At 36.2% G+C, this 19,525-nt stretch overlaps 1 protein-coding gene and 1 long non-coding RNA gene across 17 annotated transcripts in view; one reads left to right on the top strand and one right to left on the bottom strand.

Moving 5' to 3' along the window:
- Positions 1-19,525, top strand: part of LOC105705358 (uncharacterized) — a 56,168-nt gene that overhangs the window by 17,368 nt on the left and 19,275 nt on the right. Inside the window, exon 2 of the long non-coding RNA XR_001104656.3 lies at positions 16,367-16,484. This is a non-coding gene — a long non-coding RNA (uncharacterized LOC105705358). The remainder of the gene's footprint in view (positions 1-16,366; positions 16,485-19,525) is intronic.
- PCM1 (pericentriolar material 1) overlaps positions 6,542-19,525 on the bottom strand; it is a 112,822-nt gene continuing 99,838 nt past the window's right edge. For all 16 annotated transcript variants that reach the window (XM_064368613.1, XM_064368616.1, XM_012435208.2 and 13 more), the window contains 4 exons: positions 18,899-19,155; positions 10,016-10,108; positions 9,811-9,925; positions 6,542-8,477 (listed from right to left, as the gene is read on the bottom strand). In XM_064368613.1, coding sequence (XP_064224683.1) covers positions 8,452-8,477; positions 9,811-9,925; positions 10,016-10,108; positions 18,899-19,155 — 491 coding nt within the window. In that variant the 3' untranslated portion in view covers positions 6,542-8,451. The remainder of the gene's footprint in view (positions 8,478-9,810; positions 9,926-10,015; positions 10,109-18,898; positions 19,156-19,525) is intronic.

Raw genomic sequence — 19,525 nt, 5'->3', positions numbered from 1 at the left:
CTTTTTTTCTATATCCCAAGTCATCAAGCCAAGGACTCAGGTTTCTTAATTCAAGACTTACTATAAAGCTATTATTGTCAAGATAGTGTAATACTAACGTAAAAATAGACATATAAATCAACAGAGCATAATAGAAACTCCAGACATAGAGCCACACATGTATGGTCAATTGATTTCCACAAAGGTGACAGGACAATAGGAAAAGTCCTTTCAACAAATGAGGGTACGCACTTTCCATATAGGAGAAAAATAAAACCTGATCCTTACCTCACACCATGCAAAAACAAACAAACAAAAAACAACTGCATTAAATACATGATAGACCTTAAATATGTAGGGCAAAGTATTATCCATGTATTTTATATATATAAAGAATTCTTAGAACTTAAGATAGTTAGGATTTCTAGAAATTAAATTGCTATGCCAAAGACTGTATCTTGAACTTTTTAGTGCATAGTGCTAAACTACAGGTGGCATCAATTTTTATGGACCTTTTAGTGGGAAATTTGTCAAGGGTCTCTTTCCAGAAACCCTTAAGAGATATTCTTTTTTTTTTTTTTTTTTTTTTTGAGACGGAGTTTCACTCTTGATACCCAGGCTGGAGCGCAATGGCGCGATCTCGGCTCACCGCAATCTCCGCCTCCTGGGTTCAGGCAATTCTCCTGCCTCAGCCTCCTGAGTAGCTGGGATTACAGGCACGCGCCACCGTGCCCAGCTAATTTTTTTTTGTATTAGTAGAGACGGGGTTTCACCATGTTGACCAGGATGGTCTCGATCTCTTGACCTCGTGATCCACCCGCCTCGGCCTCCCAAAGTGCTGGGATTACAGGCTTGAGCCACCGCGCCCGGCCGAGATATTCTTAAATTGGACTAAAAGCCCAGTCTTTTTGGAAGGGTTTCCAATGATTACTTTAAAATCTATTCTTGTATCTATCATTGAATTCACTGCATTTTAAATTTAAATTCCATGTTAATTTCAGATAACATCAATCAACTAATATGACTTACCTATTAGCAGACTTGAATAGATAAGTATATATTTGCATTTCCCTCAGCTGAAACTTTTTTTTATCTGAAAAGTACTATTACAGGAATATTCCACTGTTCTTGTTAAAATTGAAGTGGAGAAGAATCCATTTGCCATAGTTGAATAAGATGTCCAATCCTTCTAAATAAAACATACTGAAGACCTTGAATTTCTCTTCAAAATACTCATATTTACTTGAGTATTTCGAAGAGAAATTCAAGGTCTTCAGTATGTTTTGTTAATAATTTCAATTATTCAACAGATATTGAAAACCACCTACATTCCAGGAACTGCTTAAAGATGAGAAATATTGCAGTGAACAAAGCAGAGAAAAATTCCTACCCTTAAAGAGCTTACATTCTGAGGGGTGGAGAAAGACGTAAAATATATATTGTTAACTGTTGATAATTCATATGGAGAAAGATAAGCCAAGGGCAAGAGATAAAAATCAATTGTGGGGAGATGCAGTTTTAGGTTGGATACATAGAGATGTCACTAAACATGCGCCATAAAAATATCTGAGGAAAGAACATTCTAGGTAGAGGTGACAGTAAATGCAAAGAGCCCTGCATGCAATGATGCCTGGCATGTTGAACAGCAAAGAGGTCAGTGTGACTCAAGCTGAGGGAAAAAGAGAAAGAGGTAGAGCATTGTCCTGTAGGGCCTTCTGAAGGCATTTTTTGCTTTTATTTTCAACAAAATAGGAAGCTACTAGTATCATCTGAATAGTATCACTCTGGTTGCTGTGCTAAGACTAGATTATAGAAAGTCAAGGAAGTGAGGGGTCTGGCCATTAGGAGGCAGGAATCAAAGCCAGAGATAAGAATGGCTTGAATAAAGACTGCAGGTAGTGGAAGAAGTAGTGAAAACTAGCTAAATTCTACTTACAATTTAAAGGTAGAGCTGCCCATTTCTACTGAAGGGTTGGATGAAGGGCTTGGGAGAAAGAGCTGAGCCACAGACAGTGTCAAAGGACTTGTCCTAAGAAAGTAGAAGGATGGAATTGCCACTTATTAAGATGAGAAGACTAGAACAATCAGATGTCGGGCAACCAACAGCTCAGTTTTAAGCACACTTCACATACCCAGTGTCTATGTAAACCTTAACATAAACCTTAACATACTTCCATATGAATTTTTTGAATCTTACCATACAGAAATACTCTAATGCCAAGAGTGGAAGACTAACGTAAAATATCATTTAGTTGTTTACATTTAAGGTTGGAGAATGGACTACAGTAACTGACTTTAGTTTTTCAAAGCCTACGAGTGGGAAGAAAAACAGTTTATAGTAGTACCCTTCTTCTGTATTGTTGATTAAGTAACATGCCCCAAGAAGACTTAAGGAACAGTAAGAAGTCCCTGTTTGTTTTTTTTTAGGCTGTGCCACTATGGGAAGTCCAGAAGTCTCCCAAGTCACAGAAAATTGACCAAATTTGGGGTCACCTGAATCCTTGTAATTTAATACCAATTCTTTACAAAATAGATACGTTTTTTCACTTTCTTATTCACTGGGACTTCAATAAACATTGATAATTATTTGTATAACTGCTCATTCACTAATTTCCATTTTTAGTTCTTTTCGTATGTCTTCCTTTGACAATACTAAAAGCATCCTTGGATCTAGGATAATTCTTCATTTCAGATAGGAAAAATGAAGATCAGAGAGGGTTAAACAACATTAGCAGTATCTTTTGGTGGTGTTTTTGCACTGTACATTTCCAAATGTCATAGAAATCCTATCTCTTTGTTGCTTTATTATATTGCCTGGTAAGGAAGTTTATGTTAAAACCAAAAGTATTCTAATATATATCTAATGTATATATGACTGCTAATATGGATAGAAGAAAAAAATTGAACTATATAATGTTACATAAATTGAACTTTTGAATCCTGATAAGCCCTGGAAGAGTATGGAACTTTTCTACATAAAAAATCTAGACCACTGAAACTACCAGCTATGCTTCAGAATTATATGAAATACAGAATACATATGTATATACACATATACACACATATGTATATACACATATACATATGTAATACATGTGTATACATATATACACATATGTATATACACATGTATATACGTATGTAATACATATGTGTATACATATATACGTATGTATACATAGGTATTCTGTATTTCATATATATATATATTTGGCTAGAAAACCTTCACCACCTGAAATATGCCTTATTTTTTAAAGCTATTATGTATGCAAATTCAGTGGAATTCAATAGACCACAAAAATGGGTTATTTTACTGAATGAATAAGTGCAATATATATTTGACAACTGGTGGTGATGGAATATAGAGAAAGGTAGGGAGGGGAAAAAAAAGAGGTATTCTTATATAATCTAAGATAAATTTGAAAATTGTAAGCCAAAAAGCTACTCAAAATACTAATTTTGTAACTTAAAATTCATTATCTATGTCTTAAATATTTTGGAGGGTGTAGGGGTTACTAAGAGTGAGGGAGAAGAAAGACGGGAGATGGCAAAACTGACACTGGGGAGAAACTGCATGTTTAAGATCCATTATAATGAAGGCCCCTTAGTCTCTGCCTCGTAAAACGAAAATCTTCACAAAAAGTAGCCAGAACATGTTCATGTGAAAGCAACTGTGGGTTCTGGTGGACAATCAGTGTTTAAAACTCTGCCCTGGAAACTGATTTCATAATATGTTGGTTAGAACACTGAAAAGAAAGTAAAACCTCACTGTAGGTTGAGCATCCCAGAAATGCTCCAAAATCCAAAACCTTTTGAGTGCTGACATGACACTTGAAGGAAATGCTCACTGGAGCATTCTGAACTCTAGTTCAAAATGATGCTCAACCAGTATATTGTAAATATTGCAAAATCTGAAAGAAAAAAATCCCAAATCCAGAACTTATACTCAGTTGTCTGCTTTTTTCTCCAACACAGACAATTTGTATAGCACTTGTAACGTTTTTATGAGCATTATTTCATTAGATAGAATAACCTATACCTATTACAAGCCTACAGAAATTCTGAATGTAACTGTGAGACAATAGCTGATAGTCACACCAGTGGGTGAAATTTTTGTAAACACCAGTGGAGATGGGTAACTCTAAATTTGTATCCATAGCCTCACTAAAAGTGATGCTTAACACAAATGTTGAAAACTACTTGTGTGAGATGACGTAGCTCTTTGTATCTTTCAGAGCTTTTTTTTGTGATCTGATCTGTAGAAAAGCCATAGGCAGGAAGCTATACCCTGGAGATGCAGTTTATTAAAGGTGAGGATTCCTAGCAAAACAATTATTTCCAACTATATGATTTGTTTTAAAATTAATCACATGTGGGCCGGGTGCAGTGGGTCATGCCTGTAATCCCAGCACTTTGGGAGTCCAAGGCGGGTGGATCACTTGATCTCCAGAGTTCAAGACCAGCCTGGCCAACATGGCGAAACCCCGTCTCTACTAAAAAATGCAAAAATTAGCCAGGCGTGGTGGCAAGCGCTTGTAATCCCAGCTACTCAGGAGGCTGAGGCAGGAAGAACTGCTTGAACCCAGGAGGTGGAAGTTGCAGTGAGCTGAGATCACGCCATTGCACTCCAGCCTGGGCGACACAGCAAGACTCTGTCTGGGGCTGGGGAAATTAATCACACGTGATTTGTTACACCTACATATGGGGGATAGACAACTAACTATGCTTCGGAAAAGTCTTAAGGCAAAAACTACATTTAGTATGTAAAAGAGATATATCAGAACTCAGTTGCATAGAAACTTCATACTGTGATTAGTTTTTAAAACAAGCAAATCAGGAGCTCTCTAAATTGCTGGCCCAACATTTATTTTGTTATGGCTATTTCTAAGTCTGAAAACAGGAAATGAAATGATAAAATAATTAGAAGCATACATATACACACACACTTACACATATATAGGTTGAATGTTGCTCATCCAAAATGCTTGGAAATAGAACTCTTTTGAATTTTAAATCTTTTGGATTTTTTGAATTTTTGTATATTTATATTTACTGGTTGAACAACCCAAATGTGAAAATCCAAAATCCCAAACGCCTCAATGACTATTTCCTTTGAGGGTCATGTTAGCACTTAAAAGTTTTGGATTTTGGAGCATTTCCAACTATGGATACTGAATCTGTGTGTGTACACGTGGGCACGTGCATATGTGCATCAAAGTCATTTGCAGGCACAGAGCTCCCTTCTCTTCCTTAATTATCAGAAAATGAGCCAGCCAATGATACCAGTGAATCTGAGGAAGAAAGCAGACATGTAAAGACAGAGACTGTTAAGAGTAACAATTAGAGTTACACAAGAACAACAGGAAATGCTAGCTCTTCCAGTCAAGGCTGCCTGGAACATTTATTTGTATAGTAAAATAAGTGAAATCTAGAGTCAATCTCCTTTTGAAAGATGAGCTGATTAAAATAAGTTGGACAAGAAACAAATCAGTCTATTTTTGAGTAAATTTAATAATATTCTGTCTCTAGCATACATGTTATTCATGCTTTTTATTTGCTATGTTTTATGATGCTTTGACATCTTAAAATGCTTGCTAATCAGAGGAACCACCCTATTCAGGGCTAGCTCTTTCATATATATACCAACCAATCCCAAGTCTATAGCCCCAACCACCCTCCTTTTCTAATTCTTGCACACGAAGCCACTGTTTCTCTGCCGTAAATCATCCTAGGACCAGGTACCAGAAAATCACATACCATCCATATAGCCAAATGCCCACCAGTATTATTCAAACCAGCCAATCTTAAACCATTTACCCCGCCTGGCCTTTCCTGCAGAAACCTCAATGAAGGATCTAACTAGTCTTGCCCCTTGCCCGTGTCATATGCCACCTGACTACAATTTGGTGCTTTCCCCATGACTGTATGTAACATGTGGTCTTTTTTCTTCACTCTTTTTTCTTTGAGACAGTCTCGCTCTATCACTCAGGCTGGAGTGCAGTGGTGCAATCTTGACTCACTGCAACCTCTGCCTCCTGGGTTCAAGTGATTCTCCTGCCTCAGCCTCCTGAGTAGCTGGGATTACAGGCGTGTTCCACCACACCCAGCTAATTTTTGTATTTTTTATTAGAGACGAGGTTTTGCCATGTTGGCCAGGCTGATCTTTAACTCCTGACCTCAGGTGATCCACCTGCCTCGGCCTCCCAAAGTGCTGGGACTACAGGCGTGAGCCACCGCACTGGCGGTAACCCACTCTCTGAAGCCTGTTAAGTATAATAAACATATTTCTTTCAAGTTTATTCTTCCTTTGGCCAGTGACTTCTATCATACCATTATTCAACATAAACATTCTTAGAACAGTATATAAAATATCCATAATTAAGAACAGAGCAACCGTTCATTGTAAAAACAACAAGTTCAATCAGCTTTCCGGCTGATACATCATTTTTCATGTTCTGTCTTTTTTCTTTTGTTTTACATTTAAAACTGTCAAGCCACAATTGTGGAATAAATTCTAAAACATAAATGAGTATGTGAATTTAAAAGAAAATACAATTCAGGGTTGTATACAGGATATATATTTATTAACAGTGAAAAAGCATTTACCCAAAGTGAATGTTACAAAATACAAAGAGTACATCCACAGTCTGGCCAGATCATTAGTTTAGGCATTATCTTAATCTGTCTAACATTTTCTCTCACTCATTTTGACCTTTTCTCCCTCTATCTCTAACCAAAATTTTTAACTTCAAAATTAGAACAAATAGGAATATTTAATGCCTAATCCTTCAGCAATAGTTACTAGAGAAAACAGATTAAATAAATATATCTGCTCTCAAACCCTAGGTATTTTAAAACTAAATTATCTACTAAAATAGAAAAAACAGTAGACTTAGATAATAGCAGCTATAACACAGGTCAAATAAGCAATTTTGGTAAGGTTTTTAAGTACTATAGTAATAACTAAGATATAAATACAATTTCTAGTTTACCTTTAATATGCATGCAGAGAGAGAGAGAGACAGCCGCAATATGTAAGGCTTGGCTTGAGTACCAAAACAAAGTTTTCACCCTTTCTGCTTAAAGTCTAGAAAATACAGAATTTGAGTGTGCATGTAACATAACTTACTATTCCAATTTCCCTGAAGTTAGACCACTTGGTAAGAATTCCTAATTCTGAATTGGTAATTTTCTGAATAGGTTTTATTAAAGTTGATATATTGTCTTCCATAATATAAGTAGCAGTACAGTAAATATCCTTGTAGGGAAATCCTCATTTAATACTCCTTGATTGGACATTATACTGAGGTATTTAAAGGAATACTCAACAAGTTCTTTTTTTTATGGGGTATTTCAGTTGTTAACAAAGTTAAAATACTTATTGGAACAAACTCATCATATTTAAGGAAGAATCTGTAAGGCTGACTTACTCATTGTTAACTGGCTTTTTGAAGCCTTACTAAGTATATGGACAATTTGGGATAAAAAGTAAATCATCTTTCAAAAGCTGATTTACTTAAAGTCACATAAATTTTCAGTACTTTATGTGGAAATCTGCTTCTCCCTCACTACACAAAAAAGCAACTACTATGCTTTGGTCTTAAATTACCATCTCAAAAGTCAAGTTTATCTGAAGGCATATAGATTCTTACTATTTTATTATATAAATTTTGTTCTATTTATCACCACTTAAAAAAGTTAAGTAAGTTTTTCATTTAAAAATCACAATGTTACTTCTCTGTGCAGAAATCTCTCTAATTACATAAAGCTTATTTTTTTACTTTCAGACAGAGGCAATGTAGATAGGATTTGAAATTCTGGAAAATATTTATCTAACAGATAATGATGTAATAAGTTTTAGATACTGAGAACCTATGTTCTAAACTTATTATCCAATTTCAATGGATTAATATATATTCTATAATAGTATCCTGGACACCTTTATAATCTGCCCTATTCTTGCACAGGAATAGGACTTGCAGTTATCTAAAAGAACATCAGACCCAACAGCAGCAACACAGGCATTGTTTGGAAGACTGGCCTAATGGATGGGCTTTATAATAAATAATATATTTCTCTAACTCTTAACCATTGCTCTTCTCTGAGCAGCCTAAAGTTTTATAAAACATTGACTTGCTGTATAGAATTCAACGTAATTTCCAAAAAAGATACTTTATAGATAAGTCCAAACTTTATTTAAAACTGCATTTTAAATTTGTTACCAAATATCACAATGGGGAAGAAAAGACTCCCCTCCCCAACAAAGAACCCCACAGCATATCAAGGCTTAAATTTGTCCAGAATTGAGTTTCTGATGTTTTTAACAACCATGGGCAAAAATTACCACACCTATCAAAAATGCAGTGTCAAACTAATTTACATTTTTATACAAATCAAAACAGATGTTTATTTAGTACTGTTTTCATATATGCATTGACTATGTAAAGAGAGAGATGAGCCTCTGAAGACATCTCATATACTCTGGGCTCCCACCGTTTCTGAAAAACAGAATAATAATTAATGCTTTATAAATTGCTTATTGAATTACTAGAATTTAACATTGTTCTCTGCCATTAAAGCTTTTACTTTTAATATAAGGTTATTATGAAGGAAATTCTAATTTAGCTTGCTAATACAATCCCCTAAGAGCACACAGTGAAAAAGAATAAAACTGATTCAATATGGCAGACTGAGCAGATACTTCCTATCTCTCTAAAAACACCCCACTAGGGAAGAAAAAAAAAAAGAAAAGAACTATAGAATAGAATAAATCTGGACCAACAAAAGAAGACTGGTTGTGAGAAAACAGAATAGAGACTATCAACAAATGACCAGAATGCTTAAAGCAGATGGAAGCATACCCAAAGAGAGTGGACGAAGCTGCAGCTCAAATACTTACAAGAGGCTGCAGCTGAGATGGGTACCATAGTCTAACAGGTAGAAATGGGCTGAAAACTGAGAAATTAACTGAATGTTTGTTATGTGAATGCTCCGTCCTTATCCTCACTCCATTTCCAGGAAAAACAAAAACAATAAAATATATGATTTTCATCAACTGATGAACTGACGGAGAATAACAAAAAGAAACTGACCCTGATGCAAGAAACACTGAGTGGCTCAAGAGCTGTGCTATTAGATTCTTACAGAAAGAAATCTGAGACTATCGCTTGGCTCTACAATGAATGATATTTACAAAGAAGCATCCTCAGAGAAAGTGTAGAACATTTAATTATATAAGTGTATTTACTTTAATAACTTTAGTAATGTAAGAATATGGGCAAAACTGAACAGAGAACCTAGAAGAAAGCAGAGCAGCAGCAGCAGAGGAATAATGACCAAACTTGATGGAACAAGAGAATGCACATATACTTAACCAAAATAGAAAGTAAAAAGTAGAATAACCAAAAATGATATGAACACTGAGAGGAGGAGGAGAGGTAGGTGTAGATACACACTTGCCATCAGGTAGACAAGAGGTATTATCTGTATCTTAAACATAAGAATCAAAAAATATTTAGAGTTACAGTCTCCTAAGAACTAAAAATCAGTAATAAAAAGTGGGTTTTTGCTATTTATAATATTTTTGTACCTTTCTCAAACCATGTGCATGTATATATGTTAAAACAAAAGATTTTAAGAATAGAAAAAAAATCCAACAATACTGTTTCATAAATTAAACAGCTGAACTAAAATGTTCACAGAATTATGCTATCTTTGCAGTATTTGGCTTAAATCTCCCAGGAAATAGTGGCATATTTAAAAAGTAAAACACAACAGCAGTATAAAGACAATGATTTTCAATATAGTAAGATTTAAATTGGTAACTCTTACCGGGTTCTTTTAGCGTCTGAGAATTTCCAGCTAACTCTTCAGTATGCATTTCACATATTTCACCAGATAAGTGGTTTTTCTGTTCTTCTTCTACCATTTTCTTCCTGAGATCTGCCTTTGGAATGAAAATTGAAAATACCAATCATTCTTTATGTTGACAATATTTGTTATATAAAGACAAGTTTAATTAAAGACAGCCAAATACCTCTGAATATATTGTCAGTTTCAGTGGTAAATCTTCAACTTTCACAAAATCTTCTTCATCAGACTTTTGACTTATATTACCAGATTCTGCTTCCTGTAAGATAAATTTAAAGAAAAAAATATATACTCTAGATCTAAACCCAAGTCATCCATGTGAAGAAAAAAAGTGAATTCTTTTATCAGTAATTCTATATTTAGTTTTCTTCTATATTCAGCTCTATGAATAATTCAGAAATATGGAGTTCACAGGAAAAGCTACACATCACATCTATGTACATACTGTCAAGCTTTCTGTTACCATTTGGTCAGTAAAAAAAAAAGCGGGCCAGTTTATACATTAGTTTATACATGCTGAAGAAATAGTAGTTATAGCACCAAGACTAAAAACGTTAGGAAGACAACTCTTGTTTCTTATGTTTACTGAACACACGAGAGCTGTATCCAGCAGAATGTAAGCAACCATTTACAATTTTTTCTATTTATCCACTCTGTTGAGGCTCAGTTAGAAAGCTGACATATGAATTTAGTAATACTCTTTTGTGATCACCTCAAACTGTGTTTTTCCTGAACTTTTTCCCCCTACTGATTATCCAAGTAGAAGTCTTAGGTTTTCCTTCTTGCAGTATTTCTCACTCACCCTACTCTTGTTCAGCTCATATTTCATACTTATATAAATAGTAGGAGCCTCATATCTTGACAATATATCCTACAGTCATCAGATTAATCTTCACAGCCCATAACTTTGACCATTTCACTTCCTTACACAAAAACAGTAGGATCCCGGACTAAAATTTAAATTCAAGAGCTTTTATAATCTACCTTTGACTTAATTTCAATGAAATGTCTTTTATGGCAACTCTACACAACGGTCAGATGATAATAAGAATAAACCTAACAGGCAATTTTCAGAGTTTTAAATGTGTAATTTTACTGGTAGTGAGGCAAACAAAACAGTTAAAAGAGTTACTCTTTCTACTAATGTTTTTGAAAGATTTTAAGTCCCCTTTCTGAGAAATTATAAAATCATAACTATAAATACATATTTAAGAACAAAAGAATTTTTTTTTTTTTGGTAAGACACATGGCTTCACTCTGTTGCCCAGACTGGAATGCAGTGGGGGCAATCACAGTTTACCACAGCCTAGAACTCCTGGGCTCAAGTGATCCTCCTGCCTCAGCCTCCTGAGTAGCTAGGACTGCAGGCATGCACAATCACACCTGGCTAATTTTTAATTTTTTTATAGAGACAGAATATCTCACTATGTTGCCCAGGCTGGTCTCAAACGCCTTTTAGTTCTATCCAACAAAAGCACTGACTGGAAATGATTCTGGTTAAGTTATACTTATGTTTGCAATTTAAGGAAGATCAAGGCTATTTTAAAGGCCCTTGTTTTATGTGGGGTTTTTCTGCTCAGGTATTTTTCAGGCCTGGTCTCCATTTTATTTTTGCTTTAACAATTCCCTCCTTTTGGCTGCCCTCTCAGCTTGGAGGTGGCCAAGTGGCACAGCATTACTCTGTTACCACTACTGACATAGATATTGGGATGAAAAGTCAGGTAAAGTTATCATTGAAAGGTATGTTGGGATTCAGTCATGCAGCTTCCATCGACAATTACGTAGTCGGTGTGTTTCCCTGATGGCAATCATCTGATGAATGAGTGGCTGCTGGAAAGCATTTAAACCCCTTGGGAAGAAAACACAAGGGAAGAAAACACAAAAACTGTAGCAAGAACTGAAAGATCCCTCTAAGCAAAGATTCCCAGGAGCCAAAATTTAACCAACTGACTAACTCAATGGAGGAGGCCTTGCTTATCTGATGAAAAAATTGGATTTGTTAAGATCTTTTAAATTTTGGGCAACAATACCTGATTGTCAACATAAAAACAATACTTTTCACCAATTAGGGCAGAAGCTCCTTCCTGTGAGCAGCTTTCTACTGGAGTTCCACTGAGGCCAAATTACTCATCTCAGATTGTATTGCTTGAAGAGTATCTAAAGTATCATTAAAACCTTTTGTTCAAGGGTTGCTGAAATATTCATAGGTGATTTTCCCAATCAGAGACTGTCAGCTAAAGAAAAAGGGATCCTAAGAAAGAACAAAATCTAGAACCTCTTCATATATTTGAGTTTGGGAGATCACAGGGAGTTGTTTTATAAGGGATCACTTTATGTACAAACAACCTCAAGTTAAGAATTTCACTACCATTTAAAGAGTCATACCTGGTCATTTTAGGTAGGAAATAGCCCAAACCACAGTGTCCAGACCATAAAGATGAAAACATTTATATATTTTGTTGCTATACAAGATGAATAACCCAGTATTACTGAAGGGGCAAAGGAGATCCTATTACCCACCAGTTGGGAATGATGTGACTGTCATGGTTATTCTTTGTCATATCTGCTATCTGCACGTTGCCAGGTAAAATGGTTATGATTTAAATAGGAAGAGGAATAAAATACATTTCTATGTATTATTTTTGGGTACCATCGCCAAATAAGGATGTCTGGTTTCCTTTTCAAATATGCCCTGAAAACTGATCTTAAAAAAAAACCTATTTTGCTGTATATAGTGAAACTATAGAGGTATTCTATTTGCCTCTAGAGTTTCCTTTGAACCAGTGTCTACTTTCAGTCAGTTCTCTACTAAAATAGTCAAGGGTATTATGATGTAGTTCTGATTTTAAATATGTGTTGTTATATAGGAGACCAGTCTCCAAATTTGTGTCAAACCAAAAAGTCTGACTACACATAGGGAGACTGGAACACTGTCTAGGCCCAGTTCCATTAAGGTTTTCTGTGCATAGTGATACATGACCAGCAATAAAATCAACAGTAGTTACAGGACATACCTTTGCTTCTGTAACTTCTTCCCAGTGCCAAGTCAGTCAATCACAAATATCAACCAACTTGCTAAGGGAAGGATACCAAACCTTTTCATAAAACCAGTTTCCTGAATTGCTCACCCAAGTGTGTATAGGAGCAGATTACAGTATTAGTTGTGATTCCATTAATCTGGATGACTACATGGCCCGCAATTGCTTTGGTGAGTGAGACTGGCTATGATTTGAACATCAGACCTTAGAGGATGTTTGGTTCGAGTAGTAAAAGTTCCTAACAAATTTTTAACATTTTGTGTTTATGCAAAACAAAAACAAATCTTAATGAAAAAAGTTAAATGGAGTTTTGTTCCGTTGTTGTGGGGAAGTTGTTTACTTCACGATGCCACCTGCTCGTAGGGAAGGCTTTCCCTTAGGTACCTTTAATTTTAAGTCATCTATAGGTTGCCAATTCCAAAAGTCTAAGAAAGCTCTCTCTACTTGCGAAACATGGACCCAAGGCTCAAAACCCTGAAGTTTTGAGTAGTAGGAAGCATCTGGTACAGTCTTTTCCAATAAGGCTCAAAGGAAATTTTTCTCTGCTATTGTTTCTAAAAGATCCAATCTCCAGGTTCTAAGTCATGGAAGGCAGTCATGGATCATCACTGGTAGGCAATTCATAAAAAACCTCCTTCACTTGGTAGAAATATACTTTTGCATAATCCATTAAGGCCTTGCAGTATTGAGTCATTTCAGCACTAACAAATACAGGTGATACATGGGGTTATACTATTAAAGGCATAGGTCTTCCAGTTATTATTTCATAAGGGATCAAACTTGTATTTTTCTGTAGGGGTTGATCTAACTGCCAGTAGGGTCAGTGGTAACATTTTTGGCCAAGGTAATCCAGTTGACTGCTAATGTAGCCAATTTTAGTTTCAAGATACCATTTGTCCATTCAACAATGGTAGTGTAACCAAATTTGCAAATCTTGTTTATTTGATAACCTGTTCAGGAAAATGAGTTCCTTTATCACTGGAGATCTCTCCAGAAATGTTCCATAAAGGAAACACATTTTCTAAAAATTTTTTGCTACTGCTATGGCATCAGCTTTTCAATAAGGGTAAGTCCCAATCTATCCTGTAACAGGGGCACTAGTACAAGAATAACTGATACCTCATTGAGGGTGGCAGCTGAATGAAATCCATCTGCAGACATACAACTGGTCTAGCAGGCAGTAGAAATGTCAAGGGTCTTTCCAGCTTTGAGTTTGACAAGCCACACTGTGGTAAGCCATTTCTGCTGCTTTATAACAATCAACCCATCAGTACTTTTTTATAATTTGAATCATTTTTCTTTACCATGATGGTTTGTAGAGCACAAGGCCTAAGGACCAGCTGGTTGTCTGTCTGGGCCTTCAGTCGGTCCTTGTTAAGCATTAAATTTGCATCCTTTAAGATTCCATTTTTGTTGTTTCAACTCAGGTGCAGAGCATTGTTTACTGAACAAATTATCCTAAGTGATTTGATCTTGGTCAACAATCTGTGGAGTTCATTCAAAATGAATTATTTTGTCAATTTCAGACTTGGCCATAAAGTCCACACATGCATTTCCTTGATATTCAGGTTCAGTCCTATGAGCATGAGCATCATTTTTATTAACAGCTACTTTTGAGGGCAGCAGAATAGCTCAAAGTTCATCTACCAGAGGTCCAGTATTGATGGGGGGTCCACTACAAGTGAGAACCCTCTGTTTCCACATTTCAAAATCATCACTCACTCCAAAGGCACTACTATGACAGGAGAGAAATACGGGATTCAAGATCTACAGTATCCCATAAGACCAATGAACTCCCTTAACTGCCTCAGTTGTGGGTCTAGGGAACCCTTGGATTGTTTCTATTATATGAGGTAAGAGGAAAATTCCCTATGCAGTCAGATTATGTCCTAAGTAATGGACCTTTACTCTAGAGCAGGGGTCCCCAACACCCAGTACTGGTCCAAGGCCTGTTAGGAACCAGGCAACATGGTAAGAGGTGAGCAGCGGACAGGAGGGCGGGCCAGTGAGCCAAGTCTCTCCTTTATTTAAAGCCACTCCCATCACTCACATTCCCACCTGAGCTCCGCCTCCTGTCAGATTACTAACGGCAATAGATTCTCCTAGGAGCTCGAACCCTATTGTGAACTGCGCATGTGTGCGATCTAGGTTGCACACTCCTAAAGAGACTCTATCTGATGTGTCACTGCCTCCGATCATCCCCAGATGGGACCATCTAGTTTCAGGAAAACAAGCTCAGGGCTCCCACTGATTCTTCATTATGATGAGTCATATAACAATTTCATTATATAATGTAATAATAATAGAAATAAGGTGCACAATTAATGACATGTGTTTGAATCATCCTGAAACCATCCCCCTTACCCCAGGCCCAAGGAATAATTTTCTTCCATGAAACCAGTCCCTGGTGCCAAAAAGGCTGGGGACTACTGCTCTAGAGAACTGAAGTTTTGCCAGTGATATCTTATGTCCATAGTAAACTAAAAGTATAAAAGCAGAATATCTACATACAGACAGAATACAATTGTAAAGTTGACAGGTCTTGGTATAATGTCTGAGAAAAACAAGATAGGGCTTCAGTGAACCCCTGTGGCAATGCAGTCCAAGTATATTGCTGGTTTTCCACGTTAAAGCAGACAACTACTGGCTCTCCTTATCAAATGGAACACTAAGAAAAGCAGAGCAAACATCTATCACACTGTTAACCATTTAGAATCTGGAGGCACATTAGATAACAAAGTGTTAGGATTTGGAATAGCAGGAAATCTTGGATTCACAATTTTATTTACTGCATGTTAAGTCTCGAACAAATCTCCAACTTTGTCCATTAGATTTTTTAACTGTAGGATAGGAGCATTATAAAGAAAAGTACAAGGAATTATAAGACCTTGTTTTATTAAATCTTCTATAATTGGTTAAAGTCCTCGGATTGCCTCTGACTTTAGGGGGCATTAGAGCAATTTAGGCAATGGCTTGGAATAATGTATTTGGATTTTTATAGGTTTACCACTTTTAATCTTCCCTTTGTTAGTTGAAAAACAACACACAAACATCTCGGTGCTTCAGAAAGGTCTGGGTTGGTTTAAGAGTGAGTTTCAATATTATCAATTCAATTCCTGCTTGTAGGGAACAGAATAGTTCAAGTGTAGAAGGGTTAGGAAGCTCTAAAATTAACTTTCCTTCCCAAGAGAACTTTATGTGCTCTCTCAATTTAGACAGCAAATCTTGTCCCAGTGTGTTTACTCAAACAAACAGCGTCACTTCGTATGAAGGCATGCTTTTCTGAAACTGGTCTAAGTGTCATTTGGACTAGTTCACATGGTATTCTCTGAACTTGATTTGAAACCTGAAACATTTTCTTTCCTCCAAGAAATTTGCTGCAGGTTGGGGTTGAAAGTGGAGATGGTGGCTCTGGTATCCACCAACACTGTACATGACTCCCACTGACGCTGACCTTAATTTTCCCATGTTTGTTTAAGGGCTATATGAAGAATAATGTACCAGAGAATCCCTTGTCCCATCGGTGTTGACTGTCTTCAGAGCTGAACCCTTGGGAACTTCTTAATGAAGAAACAGTCTGGCCCAAAATGGGTAGAGGTAGGTCCATTAGAGAACTGATTGATAGTGGACAGTCTTTTCTTCAGTGGTCTGTTTACAGACATTGATTTTTTTTTCTCATTCTAACATTCTCTCAAAATGTTCAGCTATGGTGACTGATGTAGCCATATCAGCGACCTGTCATCCAATCTCGTGTTTTTTAATCAAGTCACCAGACTCTAGTCAGAAACTACTGATGAATAAAACCATTTCAGTTCCCGTAGGAAATAATCCCTGCTGTATTTTAAGACAGGATGTTTAACAAATTTCCAATCTAGCTCTGTAATCAGAAATAGATTCATCTTCTTCTATGTTTATATGACTGAATAATGGACTAGTCAATCATTTGTGGAAAGACCATGGGATACCTTCTAAATGTTTTCCAGTATCTTTTGGGCTGTCCACAGAAGTAGCTCTTGAAGGATTGGCTATACTCTTCTCAGACTTATGCCATCCTGCTGTAGTCACCCATTAACATGCTTCCCCAGCTCCTAATATCATGCACATAAACTGACAGAAATCAGAAAGCCCAGGGTCATTCTAATTCTAAACTCCTCAGCAAACTGTTTTGGATTTTCCTTGAGATTTGGATAATCTTTTGCTATGGCTCTGAGTTCAGCTTTTGATCCAGAAGTAAAAGTAGTTACAGGAGCCAGACCTGGGTGTCCTGAGAGTCTAACTTAGTAAAGCATTAGCCTAACTTCTTTTCTGTCATCATCCTCAGAGTGAAAGGGTAATTGAGCAAAAGGATTAATATGACTGAACAAAATGGGTTAGTGGATTCAGAATAATTAGATAGAGGAGGATAAGTAGAGTAACAGGTTAGAGTGAAGTCACTCCTTACATATAATTTATTTTTGTCATCAATTCATTGCTTAAGCTTTTCACCTGTCTTACTTGCGTTTTGTAAGGAATCTTTTAGAGAGGCAAGTTTGGAATTACATCTTTTAGAAGCCTCTGCATACCAATCAAAAACTGCTTCCCATTGTTTCTGAGGCATTTGGGATCCCTTCTTTTCTAATGTCCCCATAAATAAATTTACCTAGATTAAAACTTCTCCACTGTAACTTTAATTCTTCTCTGGTAAAGTGCAACCATTTCTGTAGAAAGGCAGAGTTTTGGGTCCATAATTTCTATACATAAAATTTGCTAGAGTTCTAAAAAGAGGGTTCCCAGACTCCTTAGGTGTTAATGAACCTGGAATACCCTGTCTTTCTAAAATTCACCTACCTGAGGCTGCCAACTGGGCATAGTTGGCAGAAAATAACATTATGGATAAGGGGGTACTTTAAGATAGAGTGTATGTTCCAAAACTGTAGATACTGTCAAACACCTAGTTTGACTTCTGGATCCAATAAAAAATGAAATTACTCAAATAAACTCAGAGAGCTCAGGACACAAACTGTGGGGCCTGAAATCCAAGAGGGACTTACCCAGGACCTCCAGATGCAGCGAGAAATGGGCACCTTTCGCCAGGTTCCTCGATGCTTCCAGAGGCCATGGGGGAGTCTCTTTCAAATCCCACTCTGACACCAAACTGTAAAAGAAAAATCTGAGGCACCATTAAATTTTAGAGTTTATTTGAGTAAAAAGCAATTTAGGAACTGGGAACGCCAGACCAAAAGCAATTTAGTCTTTCACTGAGAAAATATCAAAGGGAAGTATTTATTTATTTGGAAAATGTGGAAGTAAAATAAAAAACAATTTTGTAATTGCAAACCAAGCAAATAATTTATCAGGTACCTTGTTAGAAAGTCCCTAGTCACATAACCGTATGTAGGCTGGCTACTTATGACTGGCTGGGGTTAAGCTTTGGTTCTAACATGACCCAAGTGAAGTTTCATTTAGGTTTTGCAGTTTAGGCAAGATTAACTATTTTTAGGGTTTTTGCTTTTCTTTGCTAGGTATTTTTCAGATCTGGGCTCCACTTTAATTTTTATTTAATACTATCATGCAGATTTCTTAGTATATATTTTTTTGTCGGTCATTCACTGTATAAAAATTCTGTTGTCAAACTTTTATTTCCCATCCTAAGTGTAAACCTTTGGGTTTACTTAAAATTTGCAAAATATTCTAAACACTTGAGAAGTCAAGAATGGGTAGTAGTATAAAAGATAAATGATGATTCATGTATCATTATCAGTTCAGAACCAAACTTAAAATTAACTCTTTTCATCTCTTTGGTTCTCAAAATTACAAAACATACAACAGCTTGTGGGTTTTAAGATGGTCATCCTAATTTACTATTACCCTTCTGCTAGAGTTTAAGTGTGACTAAGAAAAATGTTCCAACAGGTTCTAAACCTAAACACAAAATGGAGTTTGGTTCACATGCTGAAAATGCTAACCTGAAAATGAAGAAATATGCACAGAAATGAAAAGTACAAATATTTGGAAATGTAAATGATACATACATAATCATTCACTAACACTGGAGATTCAGTATCAGGACTTCCAGCCAGAGAGCTTTCAGGAGTTTCCTGACCAGATTTAACTTCTTTGACTCTAGGCACTAAGGTTTCGATTTCAGGTACAGGTAACGGCAAAGGGTTAGGTTGTTTAGGTGAATCAACAGTAGCAGGTGAGTCCTTATGGGCAGCACTATTTAAAGGTTGCTCATTTTCCAAGATATTGAGGTAACAGGGTTTCACAGGAAAGCTATCTTGGTCATCTGTCATCAAAAGAAAAAGTCTCAATATTAGTGTAATGCAATAAATGTTAAATTTTACTCTCTATTACACTAATAAAGACAATATGCATGAACAAGAGTCACCAAGACATTTAAGACCAAAAAGAAAAGGCAACTACAAATTTTCGTTATCAATAGTTCCCAAATTTAGTTGTTCAAAATGATCTGGGAGCATTTTAAAAATCAGATACCTCAAATCCACCTGATTTCTAATGAATTAGGACTTTCAGGAATAAAACCTACAAATGGATATTTTTTAAAAATCTCCCATATTTGTATCTAAAGATGCTCTTTACAGAATTTTTGTCTCTGTGCTAAATATTTGTCACCTTTTCTTAAATAATTGTTTACA

Source organism: Aotus nancymaae, unplaced genomic scaffold (assembly GCF_030222135.1).
Source record: "Aotus nancymaae isolate 86718 unplaced genomic scaffold, 86718_ANA_hifiasm-v0.15.2.pri h1tg000079l, whole genome shotgun sequence".
NCBI classification, from domain to species: Eukaryota; Metazoa; Chordata; class Mammalia; order Primates; family Aotidae; genus Aotus; species Aotus nancymaae.
This window is presented reverse-complemented; position numbering and strand designations above follow the sequence as displayed.